General features: G+C 43.6%; 1 protein-coding gene across 3 annotated transcripts in view; it reads left to right on the top strand.

Moving 5' to 3' along the window:
• The window catches only part of kif21b (kinesin family member 21B), a 121,531-nt gene that overhangs the window by 94,466 nt on the left and 11,816 nt on the right, over positions 1 to 15,249 (top strand). For all 3 annotated transcript variants that reach the window (XM_080425203.1, XM_080425202.1, XM_080425201.1), the window contains 5 exons: positions 6,024 to 6,160; positions 8,143 to 8,323; positions 10,934 to 11,098; positions 12,120 to 12,237; positions 12,805 to 12,975. In XM_080425203.1, coding sequence (XP_080281329.1) covers positions 6,024 to 6,160; positions 8,143 to 8,323; positions 10,934 to 11,098; positions 12,120 to 12,237; positions 12,805 to 12,975 — 772 coding nt within the window. The remainder of the gene's footprint in view (positions 1 to 6,023; positions 6,161 to 8,142; positions 8,324 to 10,933; positions 11,099 to 12,119; positions 12,238 to 12,804; positions 12,976 to 15,249) is intronic.

The raw sequence follows: 15,249 nt of genomic DNA, 5'->3' as shown, positions 1-15,249 counted from the left end.
GCAGCAGAAGTTGGAGGAGTGTGTTCTCACCTTTTTTTGAAAAGTTTCACATTTAATGTAAGCTGCTCTGACCTTCCAGCAGGGGGGGGGGGGGCTGTTCTCTCTCTGTGCGGAAAGAAAGTCTAGTTGTTGTTCAAAACGTATTTTTCAAATGTTTCTCAGAATCAGAATCAGAATCAGAATCAGTTTTATTGTCACATCACAGGTTTACAAGGTAAAAGAGTGGGTGAAATTCTTTTTTGTACATCGTTCCCATCGCAACGTTAGTTTCCATAGAAAGAAGAGGGGGGGGGAGAAGAAGAGGGTGGGGGGTAAGTGGGAAGGAGATCAAAAACAAGAGAGCAACAGAAGGCCAGACAAGTTATCTACATATTTACAAATTACCTGAGATAATAAAAACTAAAAAAAAAACTAAACTAAGGTGCCTGAGCATAGCAGCAATGTATTGTATACTGTGCATGTTATACTTATACTGTGCATGATAGACAATGGACGTTAAGGTGCTTAGAGGAAAAGGAGCACAATAAAAAAAAGACCAAAAAAAAAGTCAGTGCGTTATACAAGGGATTAAGGTGCAAAAGGTCAGTGCGTGTCCACCTAGAGTGGACTGACCCTAGTATAATCCGCAAGTAGCTCCATGAGAGAGTGCAACAAAAAGTCATTTGTACCTGGTGTAGTCCACAGGTGTGTCCGAGGGGGGGCTAAAGTCCAAGTCATTGTCCCTGGTATAATCCACAGGTGTGTTCAGGAAGAGCCAGAAAAGAAAAGGCTGCTGAACAAGGCCTATGCCTCATCCAGGCTTATTCCCCATTCAGCATTCTGACAGCAGCCGGATTGAAACTACACCAATACCTGGTGGTGGAACTCTTGATACTGCGGTAGAGCTCCTTGCCCGGTCGCGGTCGTTGTAGGGGGTTGAACAGTCTGTGACTTGGGTGGTGCTTGTCCTTGATGATGCGCTTGGCTTTGAGCACGCACCGCTTTTTGTACAGTTCCTGGAGCGCTGGGAGCTCGATTCCCATTATCCGCTCTGCCGATCGCACTACTCGTTGTAGGCTGATCTTTTCTCGGGCAGTGCAGTTCCCGTACCAGGCCGTGACACAGCCTGTTAGGATGCCTTCGACAGAACTGTTGTAGTACAGCCTGAGGATGCGACGTCCTACTCCGAGCTTCTTCAGGCGGCGGAGCCAGTACAGTCGCTGCTGAGCCTTTTTCCTCACGTGTGTGGAGTGCGTCTCCCATTTGAGGTCCTCCTCGATGTGTACTCCGAGGAACTTGAACTCGCTGACCCTTTCCACTGCAGCACCGTCGATGAGGATGGGCGCATGGTCTCTCCGCGGCCTCCTGAAGTCCACGATCAGTTCTTTGGTCTTGTCGACGTTAAGAGAGAGGTTGTTCTCCCGGCACCAGCGTGCTAGTGATTTGATCTCCTCTCTGTAGTCAGACTCGTCGTTGTTGACGATTCGGCCTATCACTGTCGTGTCGTCCGCGTACTTTATGATGGTGTTGGAGACATGTGTGGCTATGCAGTCATACGTGTACAGGGAGTAGAGGAGGGGGCTCAGCACGCATCCCTGGGGTGCTCCGGTGTTGAGGGTCAGGGGGTCGGATGTGATGCTGCCCATTCTCACCACCTGATGTCGGTTGGACAAGAAGTCCTGTATCCAGTCGCACATGCTTGGGTGTAGCCCTAGGTCTCTGAGCTTTTTGTCAAGTATTGCTGGGACAATGGTGTTGAATGCTGAGCTGTAGTCCACGAACAGCATACGTACATATTTGTCCTTCAGCAGCTTGTTGTCCATGTGCGAGAGGACGGTGTGGAGAGCCATGGCAATAGCGTCGTCGGTGGATCTGTTTTTGCGGTATGCATACTGCCACGGATCCAGCGAGGCAGGTAGCGTGGAGCTGATGTATTCCCTCACCAGTTTCTCGAAACACTTGCTGACGATCGGGGTGAGAGCAACAGGTCTCCAGTCGTTCAGGCATGTCACTTTGGCCTTTTTGGGAATGGGCACAATGGTTGACATTTTGAACCCTGCAGGGACCACAGCCAGGGAGAGGGAGAGGTTAAAGATGTCAGCGAAGACACCCGCCAGCTGGTCTGCACATGTCTTAAGGACCCGGCCTGGAATCCCATCAGGTCCGGCTGCCTTGTGGATGTTGACCCGTGTGAAGGCTGTACGCACTTCTCTCTCCGAGATGGTTAGAGGGTTGTCCTCTGCTGGTGCTGCTGATGGCCCCGCTTGGCTGCCGCGGTTGGAGCTGATCTCAAACCGGCCGTAGAAAGTGTTCAGTTCGTTGGGGAGGCAGGCAGGCGGGTTCACCTCGCTTCTGGTTCTTGTTTTGCAGTCTGTCAAGGTGTGTACCGCCTGCCATGTGCTCCTGATGTCGCCATTGCTGAGTTTGTCTTGCATCTTTTTTGTGTAGGCCTTTTTCGCCTTCCTGATGGCGCTGTTTAGGGCCGCGCGCGTCGTGTTGCGCGTTTCCACGTCGCCAGATTTGAAACCAGCATCCCGTTCATGCAGATGTGCACGTACTCCGCTGTCCATCCATGGTTTCTGATTGGGATAGATCCGAACTGTCTTTTTTGGGACTATGTCATCTATGCACTTACTGATAAAGCCAGTGACTGAGTCTGAGAGTTCGTTGATGTTATTCCCAGCGGCGTTCTTAAACATCCCCCAGTCAGTCTGGTAGAAGCAGGATTGTAGCATAGCGTCTGTGTCCTCAGACCAGATTCGGATTTCCTTCTCAACGACCGGCTCCCTTTTTAGCCTCTGTTTGTAGGCAGGTAGCAGCTGGATGGCGTCGTGGTCAGAGCTTCCTAGCGGTGGGCGTCGGAGGGCTTTGTATCCATCCTTGAAGGGCGTGTAGCAGTGGTCAAGAATATTGTCACCACGGGTACTGCAGGCGACATGCTGGTGGAATTTGGGAAAGACCTTTTTTAAGTCTGTCCGGTTGAAGTCGCCTAGGCAGATGACTGCGCAGTCCGGGTGGCGATTTTCTTGTGCACTGACAATTTCAAATTCTACAATTTCCATAAAAGATAAAAAGTACAGTATATATACACAGTACTGTAGGGCTTAACCTCTGCAACCTGGACCTCTAAACTGGACCTGAGTTGTTTTTTTCCGTCTACACCTTGTAGAGCTTGTATTTTTGGCTAATGTACCCCCTATGGATGCTGGTGTTGTAAGTGGTTAATGGTTGCCTGTATGATCCACATAGCTCTCTATGTGGGTCCCATGACTAACCTCCACCAGTATATCGTCTCTGTCGGGTGGAAACTTCATAATGTTACTTTTCAGGATAAAAAATGCATGAGGAGCAGATCCACAAGCTGGAAACGTGTCGCTTCACACACCGTGTTTCAAGCTTGCGGATCTGCAACGATGTGTGGGGTAGGGCATGAGGGGGTACAACAGCCATTACCAGTGGGGGAAGAAGTACTCGGATATTTTTACTTAAGTAAAAGTAGCAATATCACAATATAAAAAGTACTAAAATGTTTGAAAATAGCAGCTCTACAAGCTCGGCTATTTTCAAATGGCCTACAGTATGTATAAAATGGGGCTAAAGTGGTTAATGTGCGTTTTATAACGTAATAATTTATATCTGCAAAGTAAGTCTTCAAATAATTGTACAGGAGTAAAAGTAAAAGTACAATATTTGCCTCTGAGATGTAGTGGTGTAGAAGTAAAAGTATTGAGACTTGGAAATAATATAAGTAAAAAATACCTCAAAATTGTACTTAACTCTATAACTGCCAAAGACGTTTATAAACGTCTTTGGGCCTTCAGCTATTGCCTGCCAAAGACGTTTAAAAACGTCTTTGAAAAAAAAAAAAAAAAAAAAGATTCTCTAATTATTTAAGATTGACACCTTTTCGATATTCCAAACGAATAAGGAGATAACAATTCCCAAAGATTTGCTGCTCCATCCACTTCAATGTTAAAATTGAAACGGACAAACAATTCACAATGTTTTTTGGTTTGAAACTACTGGTTTTGAGCTATTTTCAAACATCAAACAACACATGACAACAAGGTCAAATTGACCTCGTTGACATTTGTGAAACCACACCTGAATCTCATCTGTGATTAGAAATTATCTGGGATCAATCATACTGGAGAAAAATATTTTGTGGCTATGCGAAAAGGTACCAAAATCGGTCAAAACCCTGGCAGAGGCTACAGACTTTTTGAAAAAACTCTGGCAGGGTAAGAGTTAAGTACAGTACTTGAGTAAATGTACTCAGTTACTTCACAGCATTGGCCATTACTAGGCAGCCCTCCAGAGACCAATTTCCACAACATCTCTACTCTCTCTCTTCTCCGCTTTATGTCTCGAGCCGACTGACCTTTCAGAGAGACAGAACGGAGAGAAGGATATATACTGTGGGGATATATATCGTCGCTGTTAGGCGGAAACCTTGTATGTCCAATATGTTTGTCTTCACTTTCCAGGAAATGGAGAAAAAAAGAACCAGTGTTTCGGTGGATCCAGTGTAGTTATTGTTTAGTGACGAGCTCTTTAGTTAATACCTTTCATTTTTATCAGTATTCATGAAACCCACTAATCTCTCAAGGCAGAGTCTGTCAGCACCACTACCTTAAACATGTAGTGATTTTTTTAAAACATTAATTTTATTGAAGGATTATCACAGCTTACAGGATAAGATAAACAGTCATAAAACAAAACCCTTCTAGTTTTCTGAAAAAAATTACAAGAAAACAAGACAAACACAAACCCTCGCACCCAACCCCTTCACACAAAAAAAAAAACATTAAATAAAAAAGGAACAATGAAGAGGGAAAAAAGTGGGGAAAAGGAGGGAAAAAACGACAAAAAGGGAAAAAGAGAAAAACATGTAGTGTTGTTGTTAGTTGGAATAAACATTGAAGCACCGGGGAGGAAGTGGACTAAGAAAGGGGAGGAGCCAAACCGCGAGTTCCAGTTTCTACACAAATACAGAGGTGGTGCCCCCATAAACCCACAGATACAGCGCCGTTTATGGCCATCCTAGCACCCCAGGCGTGATCAACCACCCCCCCCCTTTAATTTTGTACGCCAAAGTGGGGCAGTAGTTTATGAAAAAAACGGGCTATACGTTTATTAGTTCATGAAGGAAAAAAAACTAAAAAGTTGAAATGTGGAGATATACAAGGTGTCTGCCTGAGATCGACGATGTGTGTGTGTGTGTGTGTGTGTGTGTGTGTGTGTGTGTGTGTGTGTGTGTGTGTGTGTGTGTGTGTGTGTGTGTGTGTGTGTGTGTGTGTGTGTGTGTGTGTGTGTGTGTGTGTGTGTGTGTGTGTGTGTGTGTGTGTGTGTGTGTGTGTGTGTGTGTCGCAGCCCCCTCCTGCTGCTTAGAGTGAAACACCTTAATTGGGCTCTGGCTTCCCCAACCAGAAAATTGATGGAAAAGACACAAGCTGATGTGGTGGGCTCAGAAAAACAGCAGCAGAACACTGTGTGTACGGCTGTACGCACACGTGTGCGTCAGTGAGTGAGTAATTGCATGTGTGCCTCACCACATGTGCTGTCAAAGGTGCCTATTTTTAAAGGGCTGAGCGGTCTCGTTGTATTGATGTGATTGTTTGTGTTCATATGTGACGCTTTTATACGTCTAAATGATCATTACCATGTCCTGATGAGAAAGAAAATGGTTCAGGAGAAGAAGAAAAAAAGGTTATGTTTATGGACAATCAAAATCGGTTGTAAATATTTTATGTTGATGTGGTGTCATAATTAAGCGTAATGTTGATGGCAATGACGCTGACAATCAAGACGCTGACAATCAAGAAAATAAAAACATGCCATTTCATGTCAAAAAGGTTGTCGACTCCTGCTTTACATTGTGTGTTGTATTGTATTGTGTGTTGTTTCTATAGAGGGACAGTAGATTTTGTTTTTGTTCTTTGCATGTTTGTGATTGGATTGTTTCGTAAATGTGTAGTTTTGGGGCTCTGAACTTTCCCAGTGGAGTGTACGTGACTCAATTCATAATTTGTCCGTTTCCATAGGGGTGTGATCAGCCCTATTGGGGGTGTGAAGGGGGGTCGGACCGCGCCCCTACAGTGTGTGTCCGTGGCGGAGGGCCATTCCAAACCCGTGCTGTGTGTGGACGCCACAGATGAGCTGCTCTTCACTGGATCTAAAGGTACTGTCGTGGGAATTCTGGATCAATCGGTAATTGTTGAGGCGATAGGAGTCGGAGACAATAGTCCTGTGGTTATGATAGTTATGCTTTAATGTACATGATATCATGTGGAGAAGTACAATGGAAGTACGGTAGTTCTGCCAACGAGCACAGGGCTCAGGCCATAGTTATACTGTAGCTGCTGCAAGGACAAGCTGAACCATAACAAGACAGGCTGTAACAGAAACAATAGCTATCAGGCCTAGCGGAGACATCTTGGCTCCTACAGGCAGTGTTGATTTCGTCGACTAAAACTATGACGAAAAATGTTCGACGACTACTTTTTTTGCTACAGTACTAACATGTTGTTCTAAAACTAAGACTTAATATATTGACAATTTAATCAACAACTAAAAAACTAGACTAAAATGTTAGGGAGGGACTGGTGGAGAAGAGATCCAGTAGAACTAAAAGACGAGTCATTTTATGTTTGCAGCACTCGGGTGTTGCGCTCTGAAAACGCCGGATCTACAAGCTCACAACGCGTCGCAGTTGTGAGCTTGTACAGTAGATTGGCTATTTTCAGAGCGTAACCAAGTGTAAAATCAGCCATTACGACGCCATCAAGGCACCGCCCAAATACATTTTAGTCGACTAAATCAACTGTAGATTTAGTAGATTATAATCCTACATTTAGTCTACAAAGTCTAAAACTAGACAAAAAATTTAACATTTCAGATGACTAAAATATTACTAAAACTAAATGGAATTTTATTCAGAAGACTACGACTAAAACTAAATAAAAAATTGCTGTCAAAATTAACACCGCCTACAGGCTACCAAATACCATGTCATATCCTAATGTATCATTGTACAGTATTGTATAAGTACTATAAGTGTAGGTAAAATATAAAAGGTCAGATGTAAACAACCATAAAAACAATCTAGTATAATGTATAACTCTTCCTCGGTACACAGCGAGAACGAGTTGCTGTAATGAAAAACATTGATATTCCTGTATGATGCATCGAGCACTTTCTGGGTGTTAAAGGGGCGCTATGGGGGTCTTTGAGTACGAGGTTCATCTCTTTTATTTCTTTGCTACTAAAAGGTTGTCTGCCGTGGCGATATCAGCAGTGTAGCATTGGGGGTGTTGGAGACCCTTTGATTTATGAAAGTTGTATTTGCCCTGTACTTTTAATAGGTTCACCATCACAGCAGATGTTCTGTCGATAAAAAGAGAAGGCTTGTCCTCAAAATGCTGCAGCACATCAATACCAATCCACTTTATTTGTAAAGAAAATAAACCGAAAAATGAAATAGCTTACTGCTATAGCAGAAATGGAATGAATGTCTGTAAGGGTATTGTACTGCTTGTGTTTGTATATGGATTAGAGCGACTTCTCACTCCCAGACATGATATATTTGCAGTGGTGTAAAGTAACTAAGTACAGTACATTTACTCAAGTACTGTACTTAAGTACAATGTTGAGGTATTTTTACTTTAATGGAGTATATCCAATTTTCTGTACTTTTACTTCTACTCCACAGAGGCAAATATTGTACTTTTACTCCACTACAATTATTTGAAATCTTTAGTTACTAGTTACTTTGTAGATTTAGATTATTATTACAAAACATACATTAACCACTCCAGCCCTCTATACATTTCGGCCATTTGAAAATAGCCGATCTACATGCTTGTAGATCGGCTATTTTCAAAAGATGTTTATATACATTTGAGAACTTGAAATTGGACATTTTGCATAATGAGTACCTTTACTTTTGGTACTTTAAGTACATTTTGATGCCAATACTTTTGTACTTTTACTTCCGGACTTTTACTTGTAACAGAGTATTTCTATATTGCAGTATTGATACTTTTATTTTGTAAAAAAAATGAGTACTTTTTCCACCACTGACTACTGTTGGTATATGGATTAGAGTGACTTCTCCCTCCCAGAGACATGACATAGTATTTGTCCCCCCCTGTGTGTCACCAGATCGTACCTGTAAGATGTGGAACCTGGTGACGGGCCAGGAGATCATCACGCTGAAAGGCCACCCCAACAACGTGGTGTCCGTCAAATACTGCTCCTCCTCCTGCCTCGTCTTCTCCGTCTCCACGTCCTACGTCAAGGTGTGGGACATCCGAGACTCCGCCAAGTGTGTCCGCACGCTCACGTGAGTACATACAGCAGCTCCGCTATTTAGACCTCTATTTTAAGCAGTTAAAACCCTAGTGTCCCCTATTCTGTGGGGGTAGCATTCGCCAGAAATAGCAGATCTACAAGCTCACAACGCGTCGCCTTGTGAGCTTGTAGATCTATGCTAATTCTGGCGAAAATATTTGGTGTAGAGGGAAACGAGAGCTGTTTTGGTAAATTATGGTCCCATTTATTTTTCTAGGGTTTCTACTGGTTCTACCGAGTGAAGACTAGTGTTGCCAGATCTGCTTATTATAATTTCCCCCCAAGATTTTATTTGAAAATAGCAGATCTACAAGCTCACGATGCGACGCGTTGTGAGCTTGTAGATCGGCTATTTTCAAATAGCTGATGCATATTGTTTAAAGTGCTCATGTGGCCCATAGTCGCTTCTTTTGGGCTTCTTTTCCTAGACCCGGTTGCTTGTTTCTCTCACAGAATCTGGCAACACGGGTGAAGACCCGCCCCCACCCTTCAGCCATTAGCTGAAGGGTGGAAAACAGGCTTCATTTACGGTCTGTAGAAACCAATGGCGTGACGCTGTCCATATATTTTTTACGATCTACGGTACAGAGCCAACTCGAGGTCCGCTTTGCTGAGTATAGAGGGTTCACAGTAAGTGGTTAAACCAGGAGAGTCCCATTTAGATGACAGGATCTGTCTTTCAAGGGAGCCCTGGCCGAGATAACATCAACTACTGTACAGTGCTGCAAATGACATAGAAGCAAACGTTAAAAGCACATATAGCAAAACATATAGTTGTAACTCTGAGAATCATACCCCTAAAAGACAAGACAGAAGGAAACATAATCTAGTTAAGGAAACAATTGCAAATTACAAATTGAATATGCCGCTAAAACCCTTTGCTACATTTTTAAAAGAGGTAAACGAGATCTCCTCATCTAGCTGCTATAAGTGATTGCAAGGTTGCAGGGACAGCGAACAATAAAGGCCTGTTTGTAGAGTTGGGTATGAATCTTATAGTGTGAACTGCCTAAGAGAAGAGCGACACATCACGACCATGCGCCGAGCTGTTGTTTCAGCTATAGGCTATTTGTGCTAATAACGCAGATGGCACAACGTTTGAGCACAGCAATGTTTGATAGGGCATCATTAGACGTTCAATGTGAGCGCTCTGGGTCATGATATCCAAAGTGTGCTCCTCCGCTCATGAAATGCTTTCTGTGGACAAACACCACCCTATGCGAGGGATAATTGACGAAGAAATAAACCTTGAGGGGTCAATTATCCCGCTTATTGCACGGCTACTTAACACATTGTGTGCCAAAAACGGAAAAGCGACTCGTGGAGTGCCATAAACGGTTGTAACCGTTTACGGGGCGCTCTAACGCAACTTTGGGATCATCCAGGACGGATGTGGATCCGTGCCAAAAAACCTACCTCCCGTCATACTCCCATTATAACTCCTTGAGAAAAAGCTTCATATCTCCATATCTTTTTACCGTGGTGGAAACGAGCCATTTTCGATGGGCGATCACTCTGCAATGGCGGATCGCGTTAGAAATGTTATTGTTCCAGGTGATAGTCGGGACCCTCCACCATCGCGCACGCACCCTTTGTTTACATCCTCATCGTGGCGACTACAGCGCTAAACAGCTCAGCGTACACGGTTAGAGCGCTGGCACTAGATGTACCCTGTTTTAAAAAACCTCTGGCACCAAATGTGTTAATAAATGAATTAATACATTGACCCAAAAGTAACAACAAAACAAAGTATTTCCTTGCTTACGGTAATGAAAGTATTCCATTAATTTATTTCCAGGTTTGGCCGTCCGTCTAGCGCAACACGGTCGTGTTGTTGATCAAATAGAATAAATTTTCATTCTTGAGAGCAATGTTTAGCTGTAAATGACATTGCGCGTTTGTTTACATGGGTTGCCATGTTGGATACGGCACAAAAATCAAGCGGCGCAGCCAGGTGCTCTGAGCCTTTGATTAGACGGCGGTCTGTTATCGAGAGTTATTGAGCTCAGCGGTCAGCGGTCATTATCCAGAAATAACACACCCGCTGAATTTCAGTGATTGACCAATCAGAATCAAGCATTCAACCAGGCCGTGTAATAAAAATAGATACTGTATGTGCCAGTGAGAGTGATTCATGCTCAAGGCCAATGAAGGGCCGCCCAACTCTGGCATAACGGGGTGCAAAGTGAGAGCTTTGAGTGCTTTGATAAAGCACTGTGGTAGACAGACAGTATCCAACCAGTGCAAGCAAGCATTTGGCAGAAACGCATGCAAATATATTTTTTTATTGTTCAAAAATAGCAGATGTACAAGCTCGCAGCGTGGCACGAAGTGACGCGCTGTGAGCTTGTACATCTTCTATTTTTGAGAACAACTGGTCTAAACCACTTTTCTAAATCCTAAGAGTTTTCTGGAAAAAAAACGTATGTTGCTATATATATATAGCAACATACAAATCTAAAATTACACATATGCTTCCCCGGTTTTAATGGGTTAATGTAGTCTCCCCACATTGTATCTAATCACTCACCCCTTCTCTTTATCTCTCTCTCTCTCTCTCTTTATCTTTCTCTCTCTCTCTCTTTGTCTCCACCCTCTCCAGTTCTTCAGGGCAGGTGGTGTCGGGTGACGCGTGTGCGGGCACCACCACCCGCACAAACACCTTTGCCCAGGGTGAATACCAGATCAACCAGATCTTCCTCAACCCTGCCGGAACCGTGCTCTACGCTGCTGCTGGCAACACCGTGCGCATCTGGGACCTTAACAGGTACGATACAAATATAATGACATAAATACCTCCAAGTGTTGAAAGTATGCCTTCATACGCGCTGTGCTTTGTTTTGAGCCACGCACGCAGGGCTGGGCTGTTTGCAGCAGCACACAGACACACTGCGGCTCGGACAAAATATAACTGATACAGCGAGGGTTATTGTGATTAGACATTTAGAGGTTAGGTTTATGGGTTCGAGGTCAGAGTTATTTTAAACACAGTTTTCATTTTTATTTTAGAGGGGAGAGTTCGCTTTGCCAGGTTTTGAGCGGACAGTGACATGCAAAATTATCCCATTAACTAGAACAATGACGCATCCCCAGGTGGTCTGGAGGTGTGAAGACCTGCTCTGCCTGTGGGAGCGTGGGTAAGAGCGGTCAATTTAGACGAAAATGTACGTCCGGGATGGTATGAAGGTGCCTAATTTCATATTTAGAAAACGTTTCAGATGGAGGAAAGAAAAACGAGATGATTTGGATTTAATATTTAGAAAAGGTCTTCCTGAGCAAAGATAATCGACTTCAAAAACTCAATATCGATCGACGTGTGTTAATCACTGAAGTCGTGCCAAGTAGTTTTTACCACTTTATCACCCAAGTGTAAAAAAAACAACAACAAAAGATCCCCACAAAGCCCTTCTGTGATAATAACAATGGGCTTAATTAACTATTATTTGTGTGGAGATGATCTTACAGGCAAAAACTACTTTACTTCAAGGTTTGTTATGGAAAAGTTGTGATTTCATTCCAATCAAGGCAGCTTTAATGTGACATTATTGCAATTCAATTGATTTTGTGGACCGTCTCCTTAATATACCCCATTGTCCTGTTTTCAATGTGTGTATGATTGTGTGTGTGTGTGTGTGTGTGTGTGTGTGTGTGTGTGTGTGTGTGTGTGTGTGTGTGTGTGTGTGTGTGTGTGTGTGTGTGTGTGTGTGTGTGTGTGTGTGTGTGTGTGTGTGTGTGTGTGTGTGTGTGTGTGTGTGTGTGTGTGTGTGTGTGTGTGTGTGTGTGCGCAGGATGCAGGCGATGGGGAAGCTGACGGGACACATCGGGTCAGTCATGTGTCTGACCGTGGGTCAGTCTCTACTGGGCAAAGACCAAGTCATCACTGGATCCAAGGACCACTATGTGAAGGTGCTTAAGAACACGCACACACACGCACGCGCACACACACACACACACACACACACACACACACACACACACACACACACACACACACACACACACACACACACACACACACACACACACACAAGAGCATCTTCCTGAATCTACAGGGTCCATTCTTCAGGGTAGGCTACAGCCTCAAAATAGGCTTACTGCAAGGTGATTTGAAAAACGAAGGAAATCGAACCGGATCTAAAAGATTTAATGGCGGATTAACATTTCTGAGGCAGTGTGTAAACGTGATTGACACAACATGAGGTTGTATTTATTTCTTAACGCGCGAGGATTTTGCACGATAAAAATACAGACTCAATGTGCAAGCTGCTTTAATTTTGCTCTTTAAGAGTGTACACATTTGTCTATTTGGTTACATCTACTCAGAGTTACAAATGGAATGAACACTGAGGATGTTTACTGTGTGTGTACTTGCGAGACATGTTTTATACAAGTCATAAAATGATTAAGATATTCTGTTTTGGTCATTTTTGCCGCCGCTTATTCATTATTCTTTCCTCCCACTTCGTCCCTCAGGTGTTTGATGTGGCAGAGGGCACTCTGGGTAATGTAGGCCCAGCCCATAACTTTGAGCCTCCCCATTATGACGGCATCGAGTGCCTGGCCGTGCAGGGAGACGTGCTGTTCAGCGGCTCCCGAGACAACGGCATCAAGAAATGGGATCTGGAACAGCAGGAGCTCACTCAGGTGTGTGTTTGTGTCTATGTGTGTGCGTGTGTGTGTGTGTGTGTGTGTGTGTGTGTGTGTGTGTGTGTGTGACTCAAGTTGAGGTGCTATGTTAGCCTATTTTCGATGCCGTCCCAAAATGTGAATGTCCGTACATGGTAATACAAACTTGTTTGTATGTGTGTGCGCAGGCGCGTGTGTGTTATTGATAGCGATAGATTAAAGCAATAAGCCCCAAGTTGTTTGTGGTTTCCAGTGATTTCATAACACCTAAGGGTGTTGTTAGGCATGATGTGGAGCGGACCCTCTTAACTGTTCTAAAATCACTGTAAACCACGGCCTCTTGGGGCTTATTGCTTTTATAAACCGGTTACCACACAGGGAAACATAAAAACCATTGCCATGTCCCAATTAAAACTGTTTCACTACAATAATTATTTCTGCAAGAAAGTAGTCCCTGACCGCCTGCACAAACTAGGAAGTTGCTATGCAAAATTCATGGAATGTCCAGAACGGTGGACGGTAAACAAGACCGTTATACGTATATATATGTGCAATGAACCAATATTGAGCAACTTGCGTGGCCTGCTACAGTATTACTCACCTAAAATGTTATCAGGAACCAGAAATTTGCAACAAAATGGTGCATTTCTGAAATAACTTTCTTTGGCGTGCAGTAATAATGCTGATACAGTGCATGCTGTCTCAGGTGTGTTTATAGTGCATTTTACAATGGACTTCTAAATGCGGCTCAGCCAATTATAATCAAGGAGCGGAACCATGAGTTTTATAATAGAAAAATTATTATTCAGTGTGTGTATCTCTGAGAATATTATGTATGAGGAGAGGAGGGGGGGGGGGTGGCAAAAAAGTGTGTGTGTTTGTGTATATTACATCACGTAGGCGTTGTTGGATTTGGGGAGATGTGTGTGTGTGTGTGTGTGTGTGTGTGTGTGTGTGTGTGTGTGTGCGTGCGTTTGTGTGCGTCAGCAGATACACAGAGATAAATAGGCTCATACCTGCAGCTCAAATGAGCCCAGCGTTTTTATTTCCCATGGGGCTCAGCCAAATCTCTGGCCAGCGAGGCAGGTTATCACTCTCTGACCTCACCGCCTCTGTATTCTGCTGCAGGTCTCTTCTTCTTCCCGATAAAAGTTCTTTTAGTCGCCAACGCAGGGCTTTGCTCTCATGGGGGAATTGTTGGGTCTGCGTGTAAGAGTGTTGCTCTTCTTGACCTGCTCTATGTGTGAGAATGTCACAAGGCAACTTTTGCAGCGACTTGGTGCTGTATGACGTTGCTGTCTGGCAGAAACCTCTTATGCCCTACAGTTTCACACAAAAAGGAACAAAAATAGCAGATCTACAAGCTCAAAATGCGACTGAGAAAGTGTCGGACATACAAGGTTTCCACCCGACAGCGACGATATTATGCTTCAAACCCTGCACCCTCCCGTCCTGTTTTTCATTTTACAATGTCACGTTCCTTCTTTGAGAACTTCTGTTTCCAACAGAATGAGCATCACTCATGTCTCCCTTCAGTGACAAACTCATTACCTTGCAACTTGACTACCGTAACCCATTCAATCCGGGCACGCATCTGTGTCATTTTAATATTTCTTTGGCTATTTAACAAACAAAAAAAATTAAGCGAACAACATTTGTAACTCAAGTCTTTGCTTCTGGGGGGTCCCTTGTACAAAATATTTTGAGCTCCGGGTCCGTGGCCAAATATGTATCTAAAAATGTATTCTAAATCCTAACAGTATGTTGCTATATCAGTGGTGCTCCAACTTTTTCATCTCAAGGACCCCCAAAATTGTATGTATTTGACCGCGGACCCCCATTTGGAAAATTTTTAGTTCCAGGGACACCCAGAAGCAAAAACCTTTCGCTTTAAAAAAATATATATATTCAAAGATTTGCACAAATTGCCAAGATTTTTTCAAAAATAGCAGATCTACAAGCTTGGTGCCGCGCTATGAGCTTGTAGATCTGCTATTTCTTTATAGCCAAAGAAATCTTAAAATGACACGGATGCGTTCCCGGTCTTTAATGGGTTAAGGCAAGAAAAAGGAAATCACGAAACCAGACAACTTTATTTATTTAGCTCATATCTATACGCTGCGAAGACGTTTGATTAATGACTGACATTTAAGCGACACCTTCTAGCCAAAACAATGAAATAAAGTCATTATCTGCTTTTCTCTAATCCCTTACCCTTGGAATCACTTGCTAACAAAAGTTTAGGATTTATCGTTTTTCCATACGCTCGTTCAAAAAAATGGCATGTGAAAT

The sequence above is a fragment of the Gymnoscopelus braueri genome (genome assembly GCF_963280865.1).
Source record: "Gymnoscopelus braueri genome assembly, chromosome: 3".
Lineage (NCBI taxonomy): Eukaryota > Metazoa > Chordata > Actinopteri > Myctophiformes > Myctophidae > Gymnoscopelus > Gymnoscopelus braueri.
The sequence above is the reverse complement of the archived record's forward strand: the minus strand, read 5'-3'. Positions and strand labels throughout refer to the sequence as shown.